General features: G+C 37.4%; 1 protein-coding gene across 1 annotated transcript; it reads left to right on the top strand.

Moving 5' to 3' along the window:
* Positions 1 to 15,957: 15,957 nt before the first annotated feature.
* LOC9658469 (pentatricopeptide repeat-containing protein At3g06920) lies at positions 15,958 to 18,063 on the top strand. Its single transcript, XM_002965051.2, has one exon. It carries the CDS (start codon positions 15,958 to 15,960, stop codon positions 17,962 to 17,964), a length of 2,007 nt encoding a protein of 668 aa, XP_002965097.2. The 3' UTR covers positions 17,965 to 18,063.
* Positions 18,064 to 22,639: the final 4,576 nt, after the last annotated feature.

Here is a 22,639-nt window from a genome sequence, read left to right as displayed (position 1 = left end):
TAGTGAAAAAGGTAAAACTTTGAGATAAAACCTCTTCCTACTTAGAGTTTCATCAACATAAAGTCATATAGTGGAATTTATAGTGTCATAATGGATGTAGGCAAGCAAAATCATTTTGTTTTATTGAAGGGTCTTCAATAACTTCACACTGAGCTCTTTTCTTCTACCAAGCACTATATAAGTCTATTATTGAGTATATTTAGTAGTTCAAGCAACACTGAAAGCTATGCCTCACCCAAATCCCAAACCTCACAAAGTAGATTGTGGTTGCTGCCTTTGTCCAAGGATTGAAGGTACCCATCCAACGCAAACATCAAGTGTAAAAATATCAAGTGTTGTCTAGCTTTTGAGTATATGAAGGAGGTTGAGAAGGAATTTTGCCTCGTCTTTTAGGTTGCTTAATATAAATCTAGCCACCTCTTGAAGCATCCAATCACAATGATTTTTTGCTAACTTACTCCTAAAGTTGTGGAAAAGAGAATACCATCAATGTTGGAATCTATCATTACAGAATTTCACTAATACAAAGACCTCCTTGAGTGTCAACAACAAGCTCTTTTGCAACGGCACCAACAAAAAATTATCATTCTTCAAGAGCTTAAAATGGTAAGACTTCAATAAATATAGATAATATCAAAACAACTTTGTTAATAGAGTACCCATTGCAAGGCAAACACACACTCAATAAAACAGCATTATTGCCTCCATCCAGAACTTTAACCTCTTAGGAGCCAATGTGTTCAGGAGCCAACATGTCTAAAAGCATCCACTTACTAATAACTCCACACTTTAACCACCTCTAGATGGATATTAATAGCAACTCTAACAATGCACAATCTAAGCCACTCCATCAATGAGCAAGGAAAAGGAACTTGCTTGTAAGATATAAATCCTTAAATCCCAAACTTGGGCTGAAAGAGTGTTATGTGGTAATGGCCAAGGGGGAAGTTTAACAAGTGTAACATGTTTGGACTAAAAATTCCTACTCGGAAAGTTGATGTGTTGGTTCCGTCCCTTTCTAGAAATTTTCTTATTGATCATTTTGTGTTCGTTCTTCGAGCACTCTTTTGGGAGTTCCACTCTCACTTATAACACATCATAAGTGTTGTGACACATAAAAGTGTTGGGACCAAGCTTGAGTAAAAGTCCGAGAAGGAGTCTAAGAAAGAGTCCAAGATGAAGTCTAAGAAGAAGTCTAAGATAGAGTTCAAAATAAAGGCTAAGACCAAAACCAAGACTAAAACAAAGTTTGGGTCCAAGTCTAATTTGGATTCCGAGTTTAAATCCAAGTCCAAGGGTGAAATCTTAAAGTGATCGTCTCCCAAAACCTAGGAAGTTTGGTGAGTCTCTATGGGATAATAGAAAGAGGATTCCAATGGAACTAATTTGGCTAGGAAAGGCTAGTGTGACTAAGGAAAACTACATTTACGTGGTGGGTGATGATATAACCATTGAGTTGAAGGCTAAATTGAATATAAATGGATAAATGGGGTAGCATGGTGAAATATTCAAAAGCCAACTCTAACTCCCTAGGAAATTAAATAGTCAATGCTCCCAATCCAAATATGGGTGGCACTACTTACTTAGATACTTTATGGGGCTCATTGGAACCTCACGCTAACCATATAGTTGGGGCACCCTAGTGGCAAAAGATGGGGGACGTACCTATGAAGTTTGTGTTGGGCCACGATGTTTTGAAATGTCATTCTAAAGTCTTAGACCATAAAAAGGAAGAAGAATGGTTCTTTTATTTAAGGACTAAAGGCATAGTTATATAGTGAGGAAGTACTAAAAGTTAGTGGGACTTAGTGGATAGGCCTTTAGAACCTATACCAATGGTGATGTTGGTGAGCACTACTAAAGATGGAAAGGGACTTTATGGGGATTGAAGAAGGGGTATTAAGGAATGGTGTTCCCCATATCTATTGCTAAAAATAGCATCCACATTGTTTCTACACCCAGTGCTTTCTGGCAATGATGGAGTGTCGAGGAGCTCAAGGAAGATAAAAGCCCAATTTAGTTGGAAAAGCAGTCCACTTGGGTACAGAAGTAGGCTTAAGCTTTGAAATAAGAGTAAAAATCTTCTCCATCAAAAAACAACTATGAGCATTGTAGAGCTTATTGGTGGTGATTTTGTCATTAATTTGCATCATCCCCTTCTTCCAGTATGTCTCAATGTTGGCTTGGAGGTGCCATATGCATCCCAAGATGATAAGATTGGTGAGGGAGTGTAAATTCACTTGCTGAAATTCCACCACCATGAAATCCACTAGTGATGAGACCCCTTGGGTTGATAGTAGCATATGCCCAAGTGTCGATGGATGTGATGCCAGATTTAGCATCCACATTGTTTCTACACCCAATGCTACTATTGAACTATCCACAACCATCTACTCTAATGCTATACAATCCCCATCACAATCAGAATTTGCTTCAATATAAGCTTCAACCACAATTTTAGAGATATGTCAAATACCCATGGTGAGAAAACTTGATTAGACTGTTTTGCCATGGGCACTTCCAACGATTCAAGAGGGATTTAGGAGGCTCTTATCCAGCCACATGCCAATCTTATGCAGCTCTTCTCCTTGCTCCATTCCACAGCTCATGGCAGCAAAAAGTGGTGATCTTTCCTACCGGTAGTGACCAACTTCTCAACCTCTTTATTTGAGGACCAAGCTTCATAGGAGTTCACAGCCTTCTCAACAACAGCAGGTGAAATTTTAGCCAAGCTTGGAGTTAGGGACAACATGAAAGTAGTGATTGAGAGTGATTACATTGTTGGTGTTTCAGTAGTCATGGCCATAACTTTCAGTGATCAAAAGACTTTGGGAAACTCAAAGACACTAGCCTCCACACTCATGGCAGAATCTCCTTCAACCACACAAATTGAACAACATGGATCACACAATTCCTAACAAGTGGCCCGTTGAGGAGATTCTAACTTTCTAGAGTCCTTTATTTGGACCTCATATCCACCATGTTTACTAACTTCACCTTTCTAAGACACACTCACAAATCCATGTACTTTATCATGGATCCCCACAAGCTTGATGGACAACACTCTTATCACCACTCAATCTACTATCTTAGCTCTAAATCTTTTTCCTCACTAGCAAAGAGCCTCACTCAAGGATCTAAGCTACTCACAACACCATTTGGATATGGCACATGCTAGCTATGGAGCACAATGTGGCACATCCCTCAAAGTTATGGCAACATAACTCCAACCTATTTTTCAACTTTTGCCACACTTAGGAGTCTTTTTATGACTTCTACAACACTCAAAGGAGCCTTCTTCAGTCTGCAGCAGCTCCACATCACCTTGGAGTCACCATTCAATCGCTTTAACATGGCATCACATAGTCATACAGCTTTAGGTTTCTTCATTTCATCTCCAATTCTCACTATGGTGTCCTTAAGTATAGGGCCTTCACAAACACCATTCTCATCATGGAGATTCAATTCAACCACCGTCACAGTAACTTTCCCATGCATTGACACTTTGTTCTCCCACTAGACTTCTACAAACACTCAAGGTGACTTTCTCCTCTTCAGAAGCACTAACATTCCACATCCAAGAGCAGCCAGCACAACCAGACATCATGCTCAAAGTCTTATATTGATGTCTCTTGCAATCCTGGACTCTCTTGACATCACAAGCTTTAGATCATTATGCCTGACTTCAGCTTGACTTTTTGTGGAATCTAGGGCATTCTCCAGGATTCCCTTTGTCCTCTAGAGGCAAACTTCCTCATGAACACACTTAGGAAAAACTTAATTCACTACCATCTTCACTTGTGGTGAAATCTCTCCTCTCTTTGGTTTTACAGTTTTTTTTTCTTTACTTCTTTTTTTTCACTTGTTTTTCCATCTTTCTAGGCAACCTTCTCTTATAGATGCAAGCTCAAACTTGGATTCTAGCTTTGGGGTGGCCTTAACTCCACTTTTCCAAGATTTCATTCATTTCCCAGATTTTTCCCTTTGTTCTTAGGTTCTATCCCTATCACTTTTAGTAGCACATCCTCCTCTTCATTCCCATCGACTTACATTTATTCCCTTTTACAACCATTGCATTTCATCTTCACAAATACCTTATCTCTATTTTTCATCCTTTCCACACCATACACATATGGTACTTGGGATCTTTCAACATCACTCTATCAAGCAAACTTTCAACAATACAATACAATAAAAATTTAACTTCTTGAATGTCAAAAATTTATCCTAAGTTGCAGCACGCTCTATATAAAATCCCGATAGAATATTGGCTACTACTTCGAGTCTTGCTACATCATATTACACATGGTCCTCTTTTTTACCATCTATCACAACATGGCTTCCATTCCATCTATCTTGTCATACAATTTTCATCTCTTTTGGCATATATTCATTATGCAATACATTCACTTCACTTCACTTTCTTCCATGAAACTTTAGAGGATGAGTTAGGCATGTTCAAAATATTTTTTGGAGGTGTGGAAACTTACAAGGTTGAAGTCCAAGTTTATATCTTGTTTTCCCTTTTCTTTTTTTCTTCTTTTTCCTTTTTTTCCTCTCTTTGTTATTTTTTCTGACTTTAGCGTTATATTGCAAGTGGTTTTTACTCTTTATTGTGATTTATCATAGGATAATCATGAAGTGGAACCTAAACCCTCCATATGCCATATATCACATACCACGTGTCCATGGATAATAGAGCAAAACCCAAGTTTTAGAGCATTGGGCCACTGAATGAAGGGACAAAGCTAAACTCCCAAGCATTGAAGGAAGTGAAGCATAAAATAACTTCTGAGTATACAACTTAATGAGCAAAAGAATAGGGGTGCTGAGTGATTTGGAGCAATTTTAGAGCATCTAACATCCTAATGCTAGGACTAGCAAGCAAAATGGAGTTAAATGGAGTCTGGCATTATTTCAGCATCCTAACGCGAGGATATGGGTACTCTACCAACTAATATAATATAGAGCTTGGGCTTAGACCCAAGCTAGACGACCTACCCACTAACCCTACTATATATTTGAAACCCCTTACAGCCCCCCATCCCTGTTGAGGAATGTATGTATAATGTCTTTTTTCTATTTCTATCATTTGTAGCAGTTACTAGCTCTTAGCATCAAACTTATTCAACTTGGTCATGGATTCTTGCCACATCCAAGCTTGTGGTGATCCATTGTGGTCACTTGTTGCAACCATAGGCATCTTAAGAGAGATAAAATAATCTGATTCTTAGAATATTTCTAAGCTCTCTCTCTCTATGCTCTAGCTCAAGGTACAAAGTGTAAGTCCTTGATATTTTGCTCTCATGGGACCAGATGTGAGTAGAGCCACAGAGAGGAGGAGGATTAAGGTGTCATACTTTAACAATTGTATTAGTAGTCTACAACTATACACTAATATCAATAAGAATATTAATAAAATTACCTCTAAGTTTCTCTTAAAGAGTTAGTATATGTTCCAAGCGACTCTATCAAAATTACTTATGTAACTTTGAGTTAAGGACTAGGTCACACACCTTAATTACAAGTTCAGCTATTTTAATGGTCATATTAATTGTTTGAGTATGAATATTCTCTCACAAAATGACCAATTTTATTGTAATGGTAACATCAATTATTCTCTAGACTACTTAGATGGACCCGATATGAACCTGAGATGGATTTTGAGATAGAATTCGAGATGGACCTGAGATGGAGTTTGAGATGCTTCTCTAAAAGGCTAAGGGCTCATTCTTAAAGAAACTGTCGCGCATGTGACTTCGGGTATCGAAAGTTACCTGTCGACTAGTCCTTATGGACACTCTTACCTTACTGCCACGATGGCAGGAGGTCGGTATTGCTGGTTCCCTTTATTAGCCCCTCTTGTTCAAGTGTTAGTAAACTGGACTTTGCATCTGTACTTGGCCGGATGAGCATAAGGAAGGAATTCCTAAGTGTCTATTTAGCTGAGCATACTTGGCCCGGCTTGTTAGTTCTCTTTTGCTCTGTCTTGCACTGGCTTGACAAGAACCCTCGCGTATTGAGATTGGTCCCTCAATATCGCTACATGATAGCTTACCGTGTCTGCCAAACACCCTCGCTATCATGCCCTTTGTGTTAGTCTCATTTCGGTCCCAAATGCTATTTATGGAAAGTGTCCAGATTTGCTCATTTGGCATATCTACGGAATGTAGAGATCGGCTTGAACACAATGGTGTTCGTCCCGTGTCCAAATTCGCAATTTAAGGACATTCCATATTTAGTAAGTTTCGAGCTTGTCCCAGAGACTAACTCCTGATACTAAGGGAGGCTTTGGGTGAAAGCCCAAAGCGTGTGTTCCTCAAGGGGGGGGGGCTGTGGGGGGTTCCAAATGTATAGTAGGGATAGTGGGTAGGTCGGGCATGGCCGACCAACCTGAGGCATAGTCTAGCTCCCGCTTGCGTGCCTGTCCTTGTTCTGCGTCCGGCTTGGGTCTAAGCCCAAGTTCCATTCCATGCTAGTTGGTGGAGTACCCATGTCCTCACGTTAGGCCACCGGTATGCTGAAATAGCGCCAGACTCCGTTTGGCTCCGTTTTGCGTGCTGGTCCTGGCATTGGGATGCTGGTTACTCTAGGACTGTTCCAAGTCGCTCCGGGCTCCTGTCCCTTCGCTCCTTGGGCTTCATGCTCGGGAGTTGCTCCGTGGTTCGGTTCTGTCACTCCTCGGCTCCATGCTTAGGAGTTTGGCACCGTTCCTTCGTTCAGTGGCCCAAGGCCCTGAACCTCGGGTTCCTATGGACACGTGGCATGGACACGTGGTATGTGACACGTGGCATCTGTCACGTGGCACAAAGAGGGTTTAGGTTCCGCTTCGTGGTGTTATCCTATGGTAAATCACCATAGGATAAAGGGTCAAAACCACGTGCGCTACAGAAACTCTTTTTAAATTTCCTCTTTTAATATGTTACTGTAGGTTTGAATCTTTTTCTAAATATGGACTTAAACCCAACTGAATTCCCTTTATATGTGTTGATATCTAATGTCTTCTTGTAATTTGTAGGGTTCCAATGTATCACTTTGCCCTAAATATAAGTTTGCAATCTTGAAATGAATACATAGAAAACATTTATGTCACCCATATCTAATCCTTTTGGCTGTAAATGCATTTACATATTCTTGAATGATTCTTGTTTGCCTTAACCTACTCAACTCATCCTTTAAATAAAGTAGCATTCAAAAGAATATAAATTGCTCTAATTCTAACTTTTATCACTTTTTAAGTGGCCACCAATCTTTTGTTGGCCTCTATCATTTTTCACTAAGACTTAACATTGTTTATCAAATATGGTTTTTCAAGAAGTAATTCTCTATATTATAAAATTAATCCTCTACTCCCTACAGTCATTAATTCCTTTAAAAACTAGTGAAGGCTTTAGTTTGTACTTGAGAACTATTTGTAAAATAAATTCCACCTTAGTTTGCTCAATTTTTTTTGTTTTACCTTAGCATTAGTCATCACCCTTTATACTACCAACATTTATAGTCTTTTATATTTTTTTTCTATTTTCATCATATTTTAACTTAGTAGAGTATTAATCTATATCAATTGTTTTTTCAAAGCATCCACTCAAGTCTTAGACAACAAAACCTCATCCCCAAATTCATGTTTGGAGGTCTCCTTATTAGAATCCTCCTTGTACATGGATTCATCATCCACTGCTTTCTATTTAATTAGAGGCTCCATCTTTACAAGTGATTCAATCTCTATCTTTACTTGCTTACACCCCATATTAGCCATGTCCAAATGATCTACCTCTATCCTTTAGTAGAATTGACACAAAAACTTTGATACTAAATTATAAGTAACCAATAGGAACAACTTAAAAATGATCTATTAGGGTTTAAATATATAAAGAAAAGGCCTATGAATAAAAGCATACCCCTTTTTTCAATTAATTAAAAGGTTTTATGATATATAGAGTTAAATTTTCTTAGGTTTGAGCAATACTAAGAATAATGATCTTCTAAGAAGTCCAAATTTAAAAGCTTACATCTTTATATCTTATACCAATTCGACCAACTATATTGGTTGGTTGGGAGAATTATATTATATGTTGATATTAACATTTAGCAGTCCAATTTACTTTGGTTGGACAAAACTTGAAGAGTAGGGTGTCTTGAGAATAGGGCTCTTGAAAGAGTTGTAACTCTTAACTTCCATTCACAATAGTGTAAACTTGTAGAAAAATATATTTTATTATAAACAACCAAAACAAACAACTTGATAATAGTCCATTGAGGTACAAATATAGAGTGAAAGGGCTATCTTATTGGTAATCCAATATCATTTATACCATAATCCCGTCTTAACTAGAAACCATCTTTGGCTTTGCTTTGGCTCCAATAAATATGTTGGAAATTGAAGAAACAGAAAGAAAACAAAGGAGAGTAGTTTGGTTGTGGGTCCTTGTGTATGATGGAGTCCCAACTTAAACATACTTAGCAACCACAAATGTACCACCAATGTTTTAGGCTTTTATGCTAAAGTTATGTTCATTTTTATTATCTCATTGATAATCCAATATCATTTATACCATAATCTCATCTAAGCTAAAACCATCTTTTGCTCCGGTTTCTAGCATTGACTCTCCTATCATGATGGAGACTTTGGACGTGTTTTCTAGGCCACAAAGATCTAGCCAAGTTGCAGCGACTTTGCACACACAAATCCGCAACTACATCTGAGGACATTAACACTTTGTAAGGCTACCAGATTTCTCCCAGTGACTACGATGAGTCTTTCCTTTGACAACATCACTTTTGTACCTCTAGGAGCAGCCGGCACAAAGAGCCAAGGCACTCCAAATCTCACGGCAGCATTGTTTGTACATTCAGAATTCTCTCAACACTACAAACTTTGCATCAATGTGAAAATCTGAATATGAGTTCTAGTGGCACTTAGGACTCCTTCCAATCGCATAAGACTTGCTTATCTGAACCTTCTGATTGCTATTGCTAATAATAGCTTAGGATGGCCATTATGAAGTGATGTAAAGATATCTAATAAAAGACTGATGTCATATAGAGAAAATTAGAATGATTTAAATTCAGCATCTAGATTGTGGTATGGGCAATGATGTAGGATGTGATTGAGGGATGATTTTGTAACTTTGATTGAATGGAAATAGAATAGAGTGTGGATTGAAGGGAATGAAAAGAACCTAGAAACAAATAGAGACAGAGTCAAGAAAATGCAATGAACTCCCATATGATTGGGATTGATGCCACCTCATGACCACAACCCAGGCTGGAACTTGTTGCAGGAGAGAGCCTTGTCCTAGAAAGAAAATAGAAGATGAAAGAAAGTAGAAAAACAAAGAAAAGAAAAACAAAGAAAAAGTGAAAAATAAGTCACCGCTAGCAAAGAATGCGGTGTTGTTGGCTCCCACTAAATGTGGCTGTGATAGAGCATGCTCTGGAGGGAGAGGGAGTCTTGTAGAGTGCCATAGATGCCACTTGAACTCATACTCAAATTAGGCACATCGATGCAAAGTTCATGGTGTTGAGAGAATCTGAATGCACGAATGATACTATGGTAAGATTGGAGTGCCTCGGCTCCATATGCTGGCTGCTTCTGGAGGTGGAGAAGTGCTGTTGTTGAAGGAAAAGAACTCGCTTTCAGTCACTGGGAAAAATCTAGCAGCCTTACGAAGTGTTCATGTTCATCCAGCTGGCATCTGCTACAACGTTCCTATTTCTGCACATGTGCATGATTCCTACTAGCAATAGCCAGTCCCTATGGGGAACTTCTTTGTGTGAGTATTCCATCAATGGGACTGCACAAGTAGCTGAGGAGCATCCGGATCTTGTGGCATACAGGGAAAGTGTGCCATAGGAAGTTTACTACCACATAGTCACTCTTGCTTTACTCAACCAGACTCTACTACCATGAGACCTTCCTTCAGGTCAGTGGACACTCTAGAATCTCTTCACAAATCATGGGCACCGCATACAAGATTCTCAAAAAATGTTGAAGCATATGCTCAAGAATGGTGACAATATGTTTCCAATGGATGAGATCAACAATTTGGCCTCTTTGGCTCAACAATTCTTCCATCTTTGGCTCTAGTTTCCTGCACTGACTCTACTAGCATGATGGAGACATTGGATGTGTCATCTAAGCCATAAATATCCAGCCAAGTCGCAGCCACTTCACACACACAAATTTGCAGTTGCATTTGATGAATGCTCTAGGATCTGATGATGCCTTTGTGCTCATGACCTGGACTAGATGTGCTGGTATAGTGGGAGAAAAAGCTGGGCTGGACACTCTAGCCATTTCCTCCAATTGCTACTTGATTCCTAGAGCTACTCGCAAAAGACCCAGATTGCAGCAAAAAGTGGTAAAGAGACAACATCAAATATGCCAAGATGTATATGCTCACACTGCCAAGCTTGAGACAGAGATGTTTTGAGAGCTGGGGGTTTCTTTCACTGAGGAGCATGTCCAGGGCCTCTTAGGAGAGCATCCTTGTACTGCTGCTTGCACCATCACACCACAGTAGATTGTCTAGTTAGCATCTAAGTAGATGCTTGCAGCAATGGAAACTAGACTTGCTAAGTTCAAAGAGTACAAGACTCTTCTCCAACAGCAGCAGGAACAGTAGCTCAAGCTTGAAAAGGAGATCTATGCCCTGAGACTCCTAGCAGAGACACATCATCCATGCTAGTCTACTCAAACACTCACGATACAGCATGCTATTAGCGTTCCCACCTGGAGCTATATCCTCCTTGACAACAGCTCATCCAGAGGCACACCATCATCATCTAGAAGTTACCACAAGATTCTTCAGCAAGGAGCTATTGAAGCAGCACCATCAACATTCACTCATGGCATGCAAGCTGCCATTTACTCCAGTTTATTTTTGCTTGATCCAGCACACTAAAACGTCTTACTTGCACCAGGAGATACAACGAAAAACTCCATCCAGCGCTGGATGTAAGCTAAGACACCAATTGCCTCCTCCTTTATGGTCTTTTGATCCAAGCAAAAATCTTTCAAAAATCTTTGAATCAAGTGGTATAATTGAAGAGTGATTCATTTGCACCTTACCAGAACCTAAAAAAATCTACGTGAGTAGTGACTTAAAGTCCTACTTCTCTTTTGGCTCCAATGCAACCACCTAGCATCATGCTCAGCCGCACATGGATTGAGAAAACACTTCAAGCTTACCAAGGTCATGTAGAACATGGTTGTTGAAGCAATATGATAAGAATGCAGCTATGTGGTTATCCATTAAGATCCCTACATCTAGCTCAAAGAGGGGCAGCTTCATTGCTCATTGTAAAATATGGATGGTGTGGCAAGTGGCAATGAGAGTGGTGGCAACAAAGACTGCATCATTCTTCTTGATTTTCTGCTATTGCTGGTGGTCTAGTTTTTTACAAACAGTTTTTAATGAAGAGTTTAGATTAGAAAATGAAGAGACTTGCATAGGTTACTGTTGTTAAGTGAACCCTCTTGCTGAGATTACAGTATAGGAATCTAGCTCGTAATAAAGCTGAGAAAGCTTTCTATAAGGGTGAGGCACAGTATGAGGTCCAAGAACAGCACTTCTATGAGAGCTTTGGACCTAAACTATATGTAGAACCCTAGGAATCCATTTCTCAGTTTCCAATGGTCGAGTAGGAGTGTGGCGTGACCTAGGAGGTGTGGATGGATTCACCATCGCTTTTGAACCCTAGGATCTTGGTTCTTAGCATAGTTTTTCTTGTTCTTACAGATTCTTGTTTTAAATCAATTCTCATCTCCAATGGAGTCACCACTTGTTGAGGCTCTAGCCTCAACCCTCTCTTGTTCTTGTGTTTGTATGCTCATGCAAATGCCAATCCCTATTTATCTTTATACAAGGAGAGGTAATATTCTGAGTATCAGAATATTCTTAGTATTTAGGTATTTACAAAGAACATTTCTGCCTTCGCATTCATGAGGATGTCAAAGATTTCATACTTTCTCAAGATTGTTATTAATTTTATTGTTTACTATGATATTTAATTGCAGGAATGTCAATTTGATTACCATCATCAACCATTTGTTCCTCATTCAATAGCCCTAATCTTTGAGCAACCAACATATAAACAAAGTGCAATTTGAATGAAGATTAGAGCTATATATTGACAGCATCTTTTTGATGTTGAATGATGATGTTAAATCATGAACCACCACTACATATATTGTAGTAATACAAACCACTTTTGGAAATGATGTCTTCATCTCTGTGCTCACCCTCAAGATCATATAGTGGATGTAACACTTATGGTTCTAGAAAACAAGAATGTCAAGTCTAATTAAAGGTTGTTTGATTGGATTGCACATCTTTTTTTTCTCATTTTGGCTTCTGTCATGAATGTGCTTATGATTATTGAAAAATATTTATCAGCAAATCCTTTTGGATATTTTTTCTTACTGCTATGAGAGCAAGAGGTCAATATTGTTATTCTCATAATTTTTTTTCTCTCTCACTTCAAAAGATACGTGCCTCAAGATAGGCTAACATATCATTGTTCTTCAATCATTAGGTTGATGATACTGTCTACAAATTATGAAAAATAACAATAGAATATGTATAAATAATTCAGATAATTGTTATTGATTGCTGATGTTTATAAAAAAATATTTATGTTAAAAGAGCAAGAAATATAGATAATCATAATGGCAGGAGATCAGTATTGTTATTCTCACAATTGGTTTTTCTCTCCCTCTTCAAAAGATATGTGCCTCAAGATAGGCTGACATATCATCATTCTTCAATTATTAAATCGTTGATACTGTCTATAAATTATGAAAAATAACAATAGAATATGTTATTAATAATTCAAATAATTATTATGGATTGCCTGAAGTTCAGAAAAAAATATTTATGTTAAGAGAAATCAATATAAATAATCAAAAGCACAAGATTTCACATCAGCCACACAGAGGAAACATATCGTATCCATTGGCGGTTGTAAGTATTCAAAATCCAGATTACAGGTTAAACAACTCATGTTTAGCTTTAGAAAGGAAAACATGAGCCTAGGAAAAGTTGAAAAGAAAATTAAAATCTAAATTTAGAAGGTAACACTCATGAATGGCAACTAGTGCCAAGAGACTCTCGATATACACAGACTGCTTGCACTCCAAAACGTCCTAACAGTTTGCTGATAACTAAATAAAGCATCTAAGTTTAATAGTAATAGAAATGTACCCTATAGATTGAACGGTTGTGTATCAATATTATTTATATTTTTTTATACGATTTTTTATTTAATAGAAATTTAGACATGTCATGGTTAGCAAGATTTTAAATTTGTCCACCACATTGGTGTAATCATTGGATATTTAGAAAACCTTTTTTGATTAGATTTATATAATACTAAGTTACAGTTACTTCGAAGGGATAAAAATGTGTTCATCATGCAATTTTTATATTTGCAGTATGTATTTGGAGACCAAATAACATTTTTATTTCCTGAGTAAAATACTAAATTTCCATCTAATTGTATTCTTAATTGACACTTACTATCACTTTCATATCCTTTCTTAGACCATTTCTCAATGTTATATACATAAAGCACTAATTTACAATTTATATGTAAATATAAAATTGCTTTATGATTTGGTGATACTAAAAATTGTGTTGATCTCAGGTAATAATATGGCATAATGCTTACTAATGTAGTAAGATAAATTCTACAAACACCTAAAGAATCTACTTGAGGAAATAGTAATTGGGGATTATGATTTTTGTAATTTATAATAGTATATTGAATTGCATAATACTCAAGTACCATAGTAAAAAATGATGCACATAATCTTCTTATAGTATTACGATGGGAATTTAATAATGTTGTAAAATATCTTTTAACATTATCTCCATGATCGTATTCAGGATTTTCTTGATCAGCTACACATAAAGGAAAAGATTTTCCTTTTGTACCATAAATCCACATTTCAGTAACAATATTTAAATGACCATGTATTTCATCTTGTAATGTAAATTCAAAATTCATACTTTGACCTTTTGGCAATTCATCAGAAGATGTATTATTAATCATTAATTCCATTGCATATATAATTAGTTTAGCACTTTCTTCTGACATTGCATTTTCTTCTCCATGATCTATTTGTGATTTAATAATACTAACATAATATAACACATGAACTAAGATAATTATATTCTTCATTTTTTAAAAGGTAATTAAAATTGAAATTTTAATTTACTTTTAAAGCTAAATATTAAATTTAAAATAAATATATTATTTATTTCTTAACTACTAAAATACAAAAATGATATTGGGAAAATCAGCTTGAGTTAATGACAGCTTAACAAATGTTTGAACTAGTCTTATGAAATTTAAAAAACAAATTAGTATTATATTTATGGTAAGATAATTCCAAAACCTAATACTTAGTATTGTCCATAAGCTTTTTTAAGTTTATATTTATTATAAAACAAATTATTTTATTTTTATGAATTTATTAATAATAAAATTTTGTGTCATTTTGATTTTAGTATATTACTGTAATTTTGTAATAATGTGGCTTTTGATTTTTGGTAGTAATGATGGATATACCTAGAATATGCTTAGATATTCTAGTATATTCTTTTTATAAACTTTAATATGTTTAAAATTTATAAAATTTCTTAAACACCTTCATATGTCCTATTAAATTATAAATATATTTATAATTTAATAAAAAATTTAAACACCAAGTAAATTTAGGTGCATAATTTTATTTTCCCATTTTTGTGTCTTTCAGGCTTGAAAGAAAAACTTCTCAACTCCTTGGACCCAAATGTATGACAATATGAATACATTTTTTCTTCTCTTTTAAAGGAACAGAAGTTTGTGCATGGATTCAAAATAGATTACCATCCATATTGTCCTTGCCTATGGTGGAGGGCTTCTCTTTGGCTATGATATTAGGATCTTTAATAAGTACACAAGAAAAGAAAAAGCTCTTTTTTTTTATATAGTGTTTCCATTGTGACGATTTATATTGTGAGTTGAATCCACGATCCACTGAAAACTGGAAAACAAATGAGTGCATGTATCCTTCCTAGATAGAATTCAAAGTCACTTGAATTGAATTGAAATTTTCTTATCTTTTGTTCTAGATGTGGAAGTGAACCTTATGAAGCTTTTGGTTCCTTAAATTCCCTACAATGAAATCTTTTGAAAGGTAATGCTGAAGTAAATGAAAGCACTTCTATTTATTGTTCTTCTCTGAATTACTAATAGATTAATTAATACCAAGTTTTTCTGGAGGAGTTGTAAAAATTCTCTCAATTTTTTTCTTGGGCATAGTGGGCATAGGTTCTTAGTGATAACACTATCGATCAACTCATACTCTATAGCTTCCATATATAATGATCTCAGGGCTTTTCAACTTGCTCAAATTGGTTTCCCAATTAGGATGTAAGTTTGAGCACAATCTGAAGCTTTCTCAACAACTATTTCAAGCTTTAAAGATTGCACTTTGTGATATCCAGGACATCCATTAGAGTTGTAGAATGTTCTTTTGACAGTTGACAGCTTGGATCACAAATTACTAAATCTATATAATCTTTAAATTGTAGAATTGTGCCAAAAATAAACTAATATATTTTTAATTTATCATTATGGAAAGTATTTGATTATTTTACATGAAACTTCAAATTAAATATCTTCTTCTAACCCTTAAGTATAATTTTATGTTATGATTATTTTTATTGTTATTTTTTTCATCTTATATATTATAGTTGCACACTTAACATTAAACACAAAGGTAGATTTTTGTAAAACCTTATATTCCAGGAAAAAATCCCCAGTGTTTGCTATCTTAATTGGATTCCTTGTTAGTACGTGAAAGCTAAGATAAAAAAAAGGAAGAGAGAAGGAAAATGTGGAAGAATCAAGTGGATCTCAGCAGTACATTCTCAAATTTCGCTAAACCCTAGGTTGATATTGGGGTTTATGAGGAGCTTGTTCCTTGTCCAGAAGCGATCTCTCATAATATCGCCGTCCAGCAGCACCAAGCTTCCCTTTGCGAATCCCCACCACGTCCGGGCTCTCCTCCCCATTCTCGACGCCGCCGCGGCGAATCCAGGTACCAATGTGGCCGCGCTGCTCGATCGGCGCTTCGGTTTCCCGGGGCTCACCAGGGATACCTTCCGCGACGTCCTCGGCAGGGTCAAATGCGGCGCCCTGGCACAGAGATTCTTCGACTGGGCAGCGACCCAGCAGGGATTCGCCCACGACAGGTTCACATACAATGCCCTTCTTTCGGCATTGGTGCGCGGAGGGCGGCTGGACGATGCGCACGAATCGCTATCCCTCGCGAAGAAGAAGAAGGCGATCATGCTCGATGTGGCGTCCTACAACATTGTGATCCGGGGGCTGTGCCTGGCGGGGAGATTCTCGCGGGCTTACGAGCTTCTTAAAGAGATGGAGGCTCTTGGCATCAAGAAGAGCCAAGTCACACACGGGATCATCCTCAAGGCTCTGTGCGAGAGGAAGGAGGTGGATCAAGCGCTAAGTTACTTCCACTCGGTGTCTCCAAGGTCGGACTTAGACGTGGTTTCTTACACGACTTTGATCATGGGATTGGCAGACTCGGGCAGGATCGATGTAGCTTGCGAGCTCTTCGAGGAGATGAGCTCTTCCGGGAGCCAGTGCGTGGTGGCTTACACTGCCATCATCAACGCGCTCTTCAAAGCTCACAGACCCGATCAAGCAATTGCCTGCTTTGAGAGAATGGTGGCGAGGAAGTGTGACCCGGATCTAAGGACTTTCACGGTCGTCATCACGGGGCTTTGCAAGGCTGGGAAGCTGAACAGAGCTTGTGAGGTGTTTCAGGAGATGAATCGCAAGGGGTGGAAGCCAGACATTATTGTTTACACGAGCTTGGTGGATGGATTGTCCAAAGCGAGCATGATGGACGAGGCACGGAAGCTCCTCCAGGAGATCGTCTCTAGGGGGATGAAGCCGACGGAGGTGACTTACACTTCTTTCATCAGTGGTCTTTGCAAGAACGGCCGAGTGGAAGAAGCTGGAAAGCTTGTTCGTGAGATGGGAAAGATGTGTGCCGCGGAGGTGCTTCACTGTATCTTCGGGGGCTATGTTTTGGAAGGGAAGATCGAGGAGGCCTTGACTTTGAAGGACGAGATGGTGAAGAAGGGAGTGACTCTGGATGTAAGGTGCTACACAAATCTCATCCATGGGCTGTTTTACGTGAGACGAAACGATGAAGCACAAGAGATGTTTGAAGCCATGGTCCGGCAGGGATGTGTCCCGGATACTCGTACTTACGGCATGATCGTCAGCCACTTCTGCAAGCAAGGCAAGATGCAAGCAGCGTGCAAAGTCGTAGAGATCATGGACGCAGCGGGACTGGAAGCAAACTGCCACGTCTACAACTCGCTCATGGATGGATTCCTGGGGGTGAACCGAGCGAGAGAGGCGATCAACGTTTACAGCACGATGCTGCGCAAGATGGTGAAGCCGAGCATCGTGACTTATAACATCCTCATGCTCGGGCTCTGCAAGCTGGGCCAGACTGCGGATGCCCGGCTGGTGCTCAGGGAGATGCGAGAGAGAGACGGGATCGTTCCGACAATCGTCTCGTATCGGACTTTGATCCACGGGCTTGGAAAGGCGGGACGTGCAGACGAGGCCATCGATGTCTTCACAGAGATGGTTGACAACGGCGTGGTTCCCGACTGTCCGAGCTGCACGAGCCTCATTCAAGCTTTGGCAATGGCGGACAGGATGGACGAGGCGACGCAGCTCCTTAGAGACATGCCGAGGATGGGAATCACTCCCGATGCTCTGGCTTACAATGCTCTGGTCAAGGTGCTGTGTGGTGGTGCCAAAGTTGGGCCTGCCTGGGACGTTCTTGTGGAGATGATGGACAACAGCTGCGTCCCAGATGGCTCGACGTTTAGAGCTATGAAGCTGGGATTCAAGGCTGATACAGCTTGATCCCCGATCGATTTCCAAAACTTGGTTGTAGCTAGACTAGGATTAATAACACTGTTATTTAAAGCACTCTCAATTTGTTTCCAGTGATGGAACTATACACATTATGTGTATCTATACTAATCTATAATAATAAGAACGAAGAGCCCAGACCCCCACAGCCATCCGATCCCAGGCCCGGGGCAGCCTCGGAAGCCATGGTCCTCAGAAAGGGGAGGCCACCCCAGGCCCGGGCTAAGGCCTGTGGCCATGGTTAATGGGAATATTGGCTCAATGTTGTGGTGGCGAATGGGCAGGATGCATGTGTGGCTGGGAAGAGAAGAGGGCGTGGTGACAAATGTTACACCATGCACTCCTAGGGCTCCATGGTTGCTCACGGTGTGTAAGCAGCACCACAGCATTTGCTGGGCAAATACTCGTCTATTATATTTATGCTTATAAAAAACGAGTACTTGCCCAGCAAATGCTGGGTGGTTTACAAAGAGGTTCAATATAAAACCTCTTTATAGACAATGTTGATTGTAAAAACAGAAAGATCTTGAAGAAGGAGGTGGCCTTGGCGTGTGGTGTTTTGAACTTTAATTTCAAGTCCATGTGGTGATGTGCATCTTGATAAAGCCACATAAAGTTGCCCATGAGTGAAAACTAGATGGGGCAAGTAAATTCCAACTCGGTCAAATGTTTGTCCTTGGCATTTGGAGATTGTTAAGCAGTAACCCAAACGAATTGGAAACTGTCGTCTGGACATTTTGAATGGAATTTCTGTATTTAATGGTATTAATGTGATACGTGGGATAAAAACTCTTGTCCCTTTAAATTGCCCCATCACAATTTCACAATCTAAAACATTTGGTAGTGCATTTTTCAAGATGAGACGTGTGCTGTTACATAATCCTACTGATGGAGACATATTTCTTAGGAGGATAAGAATAACACCTTGTTTGAGAGAGAGTTTATGTGGTAGGAGACCAGAAGGTGTGATAGAATTTAGGAATTCTATTGGAAAATTTTCAGCATGTTCAGTGTTAACAAAATCAATGCTTTTGTAGATGTATGTATCACCTTGTAATCTAGAGACAATAGTGTTGTTGATTGCAAATGTATTATCGTTAAGTGGGGTAAGTATGACTCGGTTGGCTGCAATATAAGGGTTTGAAATATCAAGTATTGAAGGGTAGACAAAATCAATAATTGACAAATAAATTAGTTGTGTATGAGGTAATAAAATGGAGTTAGAAGGTAAAGATGGTAAATTTTCAAAATTCTCACCATTTCCAACTTTGAGAAGCCATTCAGACCATGATTTATCACTTTCAGCAAGCCGTATATTTGTTTTCAAAAATAACTTTCTAAATAATCTCCATAATTTATTCATTCTTACAGAACTTGAAACAATTTGTGCCCTATGTCCATGTGGAATGACTGGAAGTGTTTGTCTAAAGTCTCCACTAGTGACAACAATTATGCCACCAAAAGGTAATGATGTATTTTTTAGGTCTCGCAACGCTCGATCAACAGCAGTGAATGCATGAGTGTGAACCATACTTATTTCATCCCATAACAATATATTAGTAGTTTTGATTCTTATACCTGCTTCACTATTAACAGTTATAGCGGAAGTTGATGTTTCATTTATTGGAACAGGAAGTTTAAAAGTAGTATGTGAAGTTCGGCCATTATAAAGTAAAGTACTTGCAATTCCTGTCCAAGCCATGCTAACAACATTTATTTTTTTCAGTTGTAAAATATTTATAAAAGTGTTAAGAAGAAATGTTTTACCAGTACCACCAGGGCCATCAATGAAAATGTATCGATTAAGCTCAGTTGGGTGATCAATAACATTAAGAATATCATTAAAAATATTTAACTGTTCTTGATTAAATTGAGGAATATTTTGTTCAACATTTTGATATATTTGTGTTGAGTCGACAATATTTTCATCATCAAATTTTTCAGATGGCATAGGTAGATGATAGTTTTGATTAGTTTTGCCATGCATTTTCATTTTAATATTTATATCATGTAAAGCATGTTCATAATGAAAAACTGAATTTGTTTGCATGAAATCCTCAGAGAGGAAGTCTTTAAATTTATCCCATAGGAGGTAAGGATCTTTTGGAGTGCAAAAGATACAAAGTAATACAAATAATTGTCTTAATTGTGTTGGCATTCTAAAAAAGCAAGCATCTTCTAAACATTTTTCCCATTCGGTATCATCAGTTATAAGCCCCATTGCATTTGCAACTTGTTGAAATGTGTCATAATAAATATTATTAACTGTCTTAAGATCTTTGAAAGATGTAGCACCTTTTTTATGGAGTAAAATAAGACGTAAATGATATAGTTCAACATTAGATGGTGACACAGAATACATTCGGGGAATGACATTTCTTGTATGTCGAATTTGCCAGTTATGAGTATGAGGGTTAAATGTATAATATAAAAGGATTTCAGGATATGTATATTGTCTAGCATTTGGGTCATTTATATTTAATTCAAACCATTTTGTCAACATCGTACCATTTTGAGTAGCTCTTTGAAGTGCAATTTGTTCATAACCTTCTATAAAATAGACGTTTTGAAAATTTGAAAGATGGATAGGAAGACGTATTATAGGGGTCGAACGACCATGCATTTTAAATTTAAAAAGTCTCCATATTGCCTCTGGAACAGATACATAATGTGTATTTAAAAATGTTGAGATTTCATCCCAATTTAAAATATTATCAGGTTGTTGGGTTGCTGAATGGATTTCAATTGTAGCACAATCATAACCTTTATAAACATATTGAAATAAATACTTAATACTTTTTATAGTAGCACAAATTTCAATATTAATATGAGCATTATATTTTTTACAAAGGTATTTATTATAAGGCACTACCTAACGATTATCAATATAACACCCATTTTTTAGAAATGTATAGCCATTATCAAGTCTATAATAATCTGGATATCTATCAACACTAAAAGTAGTTTCATAATTAAATTTTTTTGGATAACCTTTTGAGCAAGTGCCATTTTCCATGCAAAGACTATTAGGGTAAAGAGGCCCACAAGGACCATGTATCATATGAGATGTAATTATTTTAGAAATTTCAGGTTCATTTTAAGGATCAAGCAATTGTGCCGTTATGTATTGGTCAATAGCATCACGGTCTTTAATCTTGTTTTCATGAGATAAAATCCCTAAAAAGTGACAATGTGGAAGGCCTCTCTTTTGAAATTCAATTACATATATAAAAGCAATACAATTTCCAAAAATATGTTTTTTAGTAATATCATTCAAAAATTCTTTAAGCTTGATATGAAATACTCTCGAAACCAAGTCTGGATAATCCTCAGGATTTTCATTTGGATGTAAGTTTTTAGAAATTTCTGGCCATTTGGGATTGCATGTAAAAGTAATGAAAAGATCTGGCTTTGAAAAATGAGTAACTATAGCTATTACATCTTGATAATTTTGTTGCATTGCTCTAGGGCCACCCCCAAAACTTAAAGGTAAAATAACAATCTTGCCTGGATTTATATTTTCATTAGTAGCACGGTTTGCAACATAATCCATAAGACCAGTATACATTTCAACTCGCAATTGTTTTTGATGAGTGCGATAGTAATTCAAATTATTGCTTTCAACTTTTACATAAGCATCAACAATATATTGTTGTGTGAGTTTTCCTGCATGTAAAATTTGATCAAAACCAAAGTGTATTGTGTCTCTTATAGATAAACGGTATGCATAGTATTGGAGCAATGTAATTCAACGTCCGGAATTAAAAATATTTTTGTGCCAACCTCTGTCACCAAAAGGAAATATTAATGGGTAAACCATTGGATCACAATTATAATCAAGTGTTGAGATACATTTAGAATTGCTTGCAGTTGGATATATATAAATTTCACGACTATGTGGCGGTTCTCCATCATCACTAACAAACACAACAGCAACATCATTTGTCCGTAGAGCATTATAGCGTCGTGGATCAGTTCCTTCAGTTTTTAATAACATGTAAACACCACGTATAGGATAACCTGAAAGCGTAGCAAAACGAATTTCTTCTTGTTCCATTTCATACATCATTTTGAAAGTTTGAGCATATGGGTTAACATGACGAAGGAGAACATCAAGATGTTTAAGTAAGTTTGTCTCAAAGTTTGAATTAAAAGGGTTTTGCTTTCTTATATTTGTAGCTTCTAGAGTATCAAGCATATAAAGTTGTCCGTAAGTTCGATATTGACCTTCAGAAGGATGTGCTGAAACAATATTATGATATATTTGACCATGAATTTTAAAGCAATAAGGACCATGACCTTTTACAATATCAATATTAGAAGACATAGATGCAAAAGCAAGAGCACTATTGTAGTGTCTAATATTTGTTTTAAAATTAGAGTTCTTATTTTGCTTGTAAAGTGAAAGTAAATCAAATGGTAAGGGTGAAATTGGAGGTAATATAACTTGGTTATTCTGGCAACACATTGAAGAGTTTTCATCTTTAAAATGCAATGCATTACAAAAAGTACAAACAAATGATAAACTACCAATATTAAAATTTATTATGTTAAAGTTATTATAAATGCTATGGCTTGCTAGTGTGGTATTTATGGGTGGGAGTGGTGGATTTAATATTGCTTGATATATGTAATTGTCATAATGACATGCATGTAAGGTTCCAGA

The sequence above is a fragment of the Selaginella moellendorffii genome, unplaced genomic scaffold (genome assembly GCF_000143415.4).
Source record: "Selaginella moellendorffii unplaced genomic scaffold, v1.0 SELMOscaffold_5, whole genome shotgun sequence".
NCBI lineage: Eukaryota > Viridiplantae > Streptophyta > Lycopodiopsida > Selaginellales > Selaginellaceae > Selaginella > Selaginella moellendorffii.
Note: the sequence above shows the minus strand (reverse complement) of the source record. Positions and strands in the feature narration are given on the sequence as shown.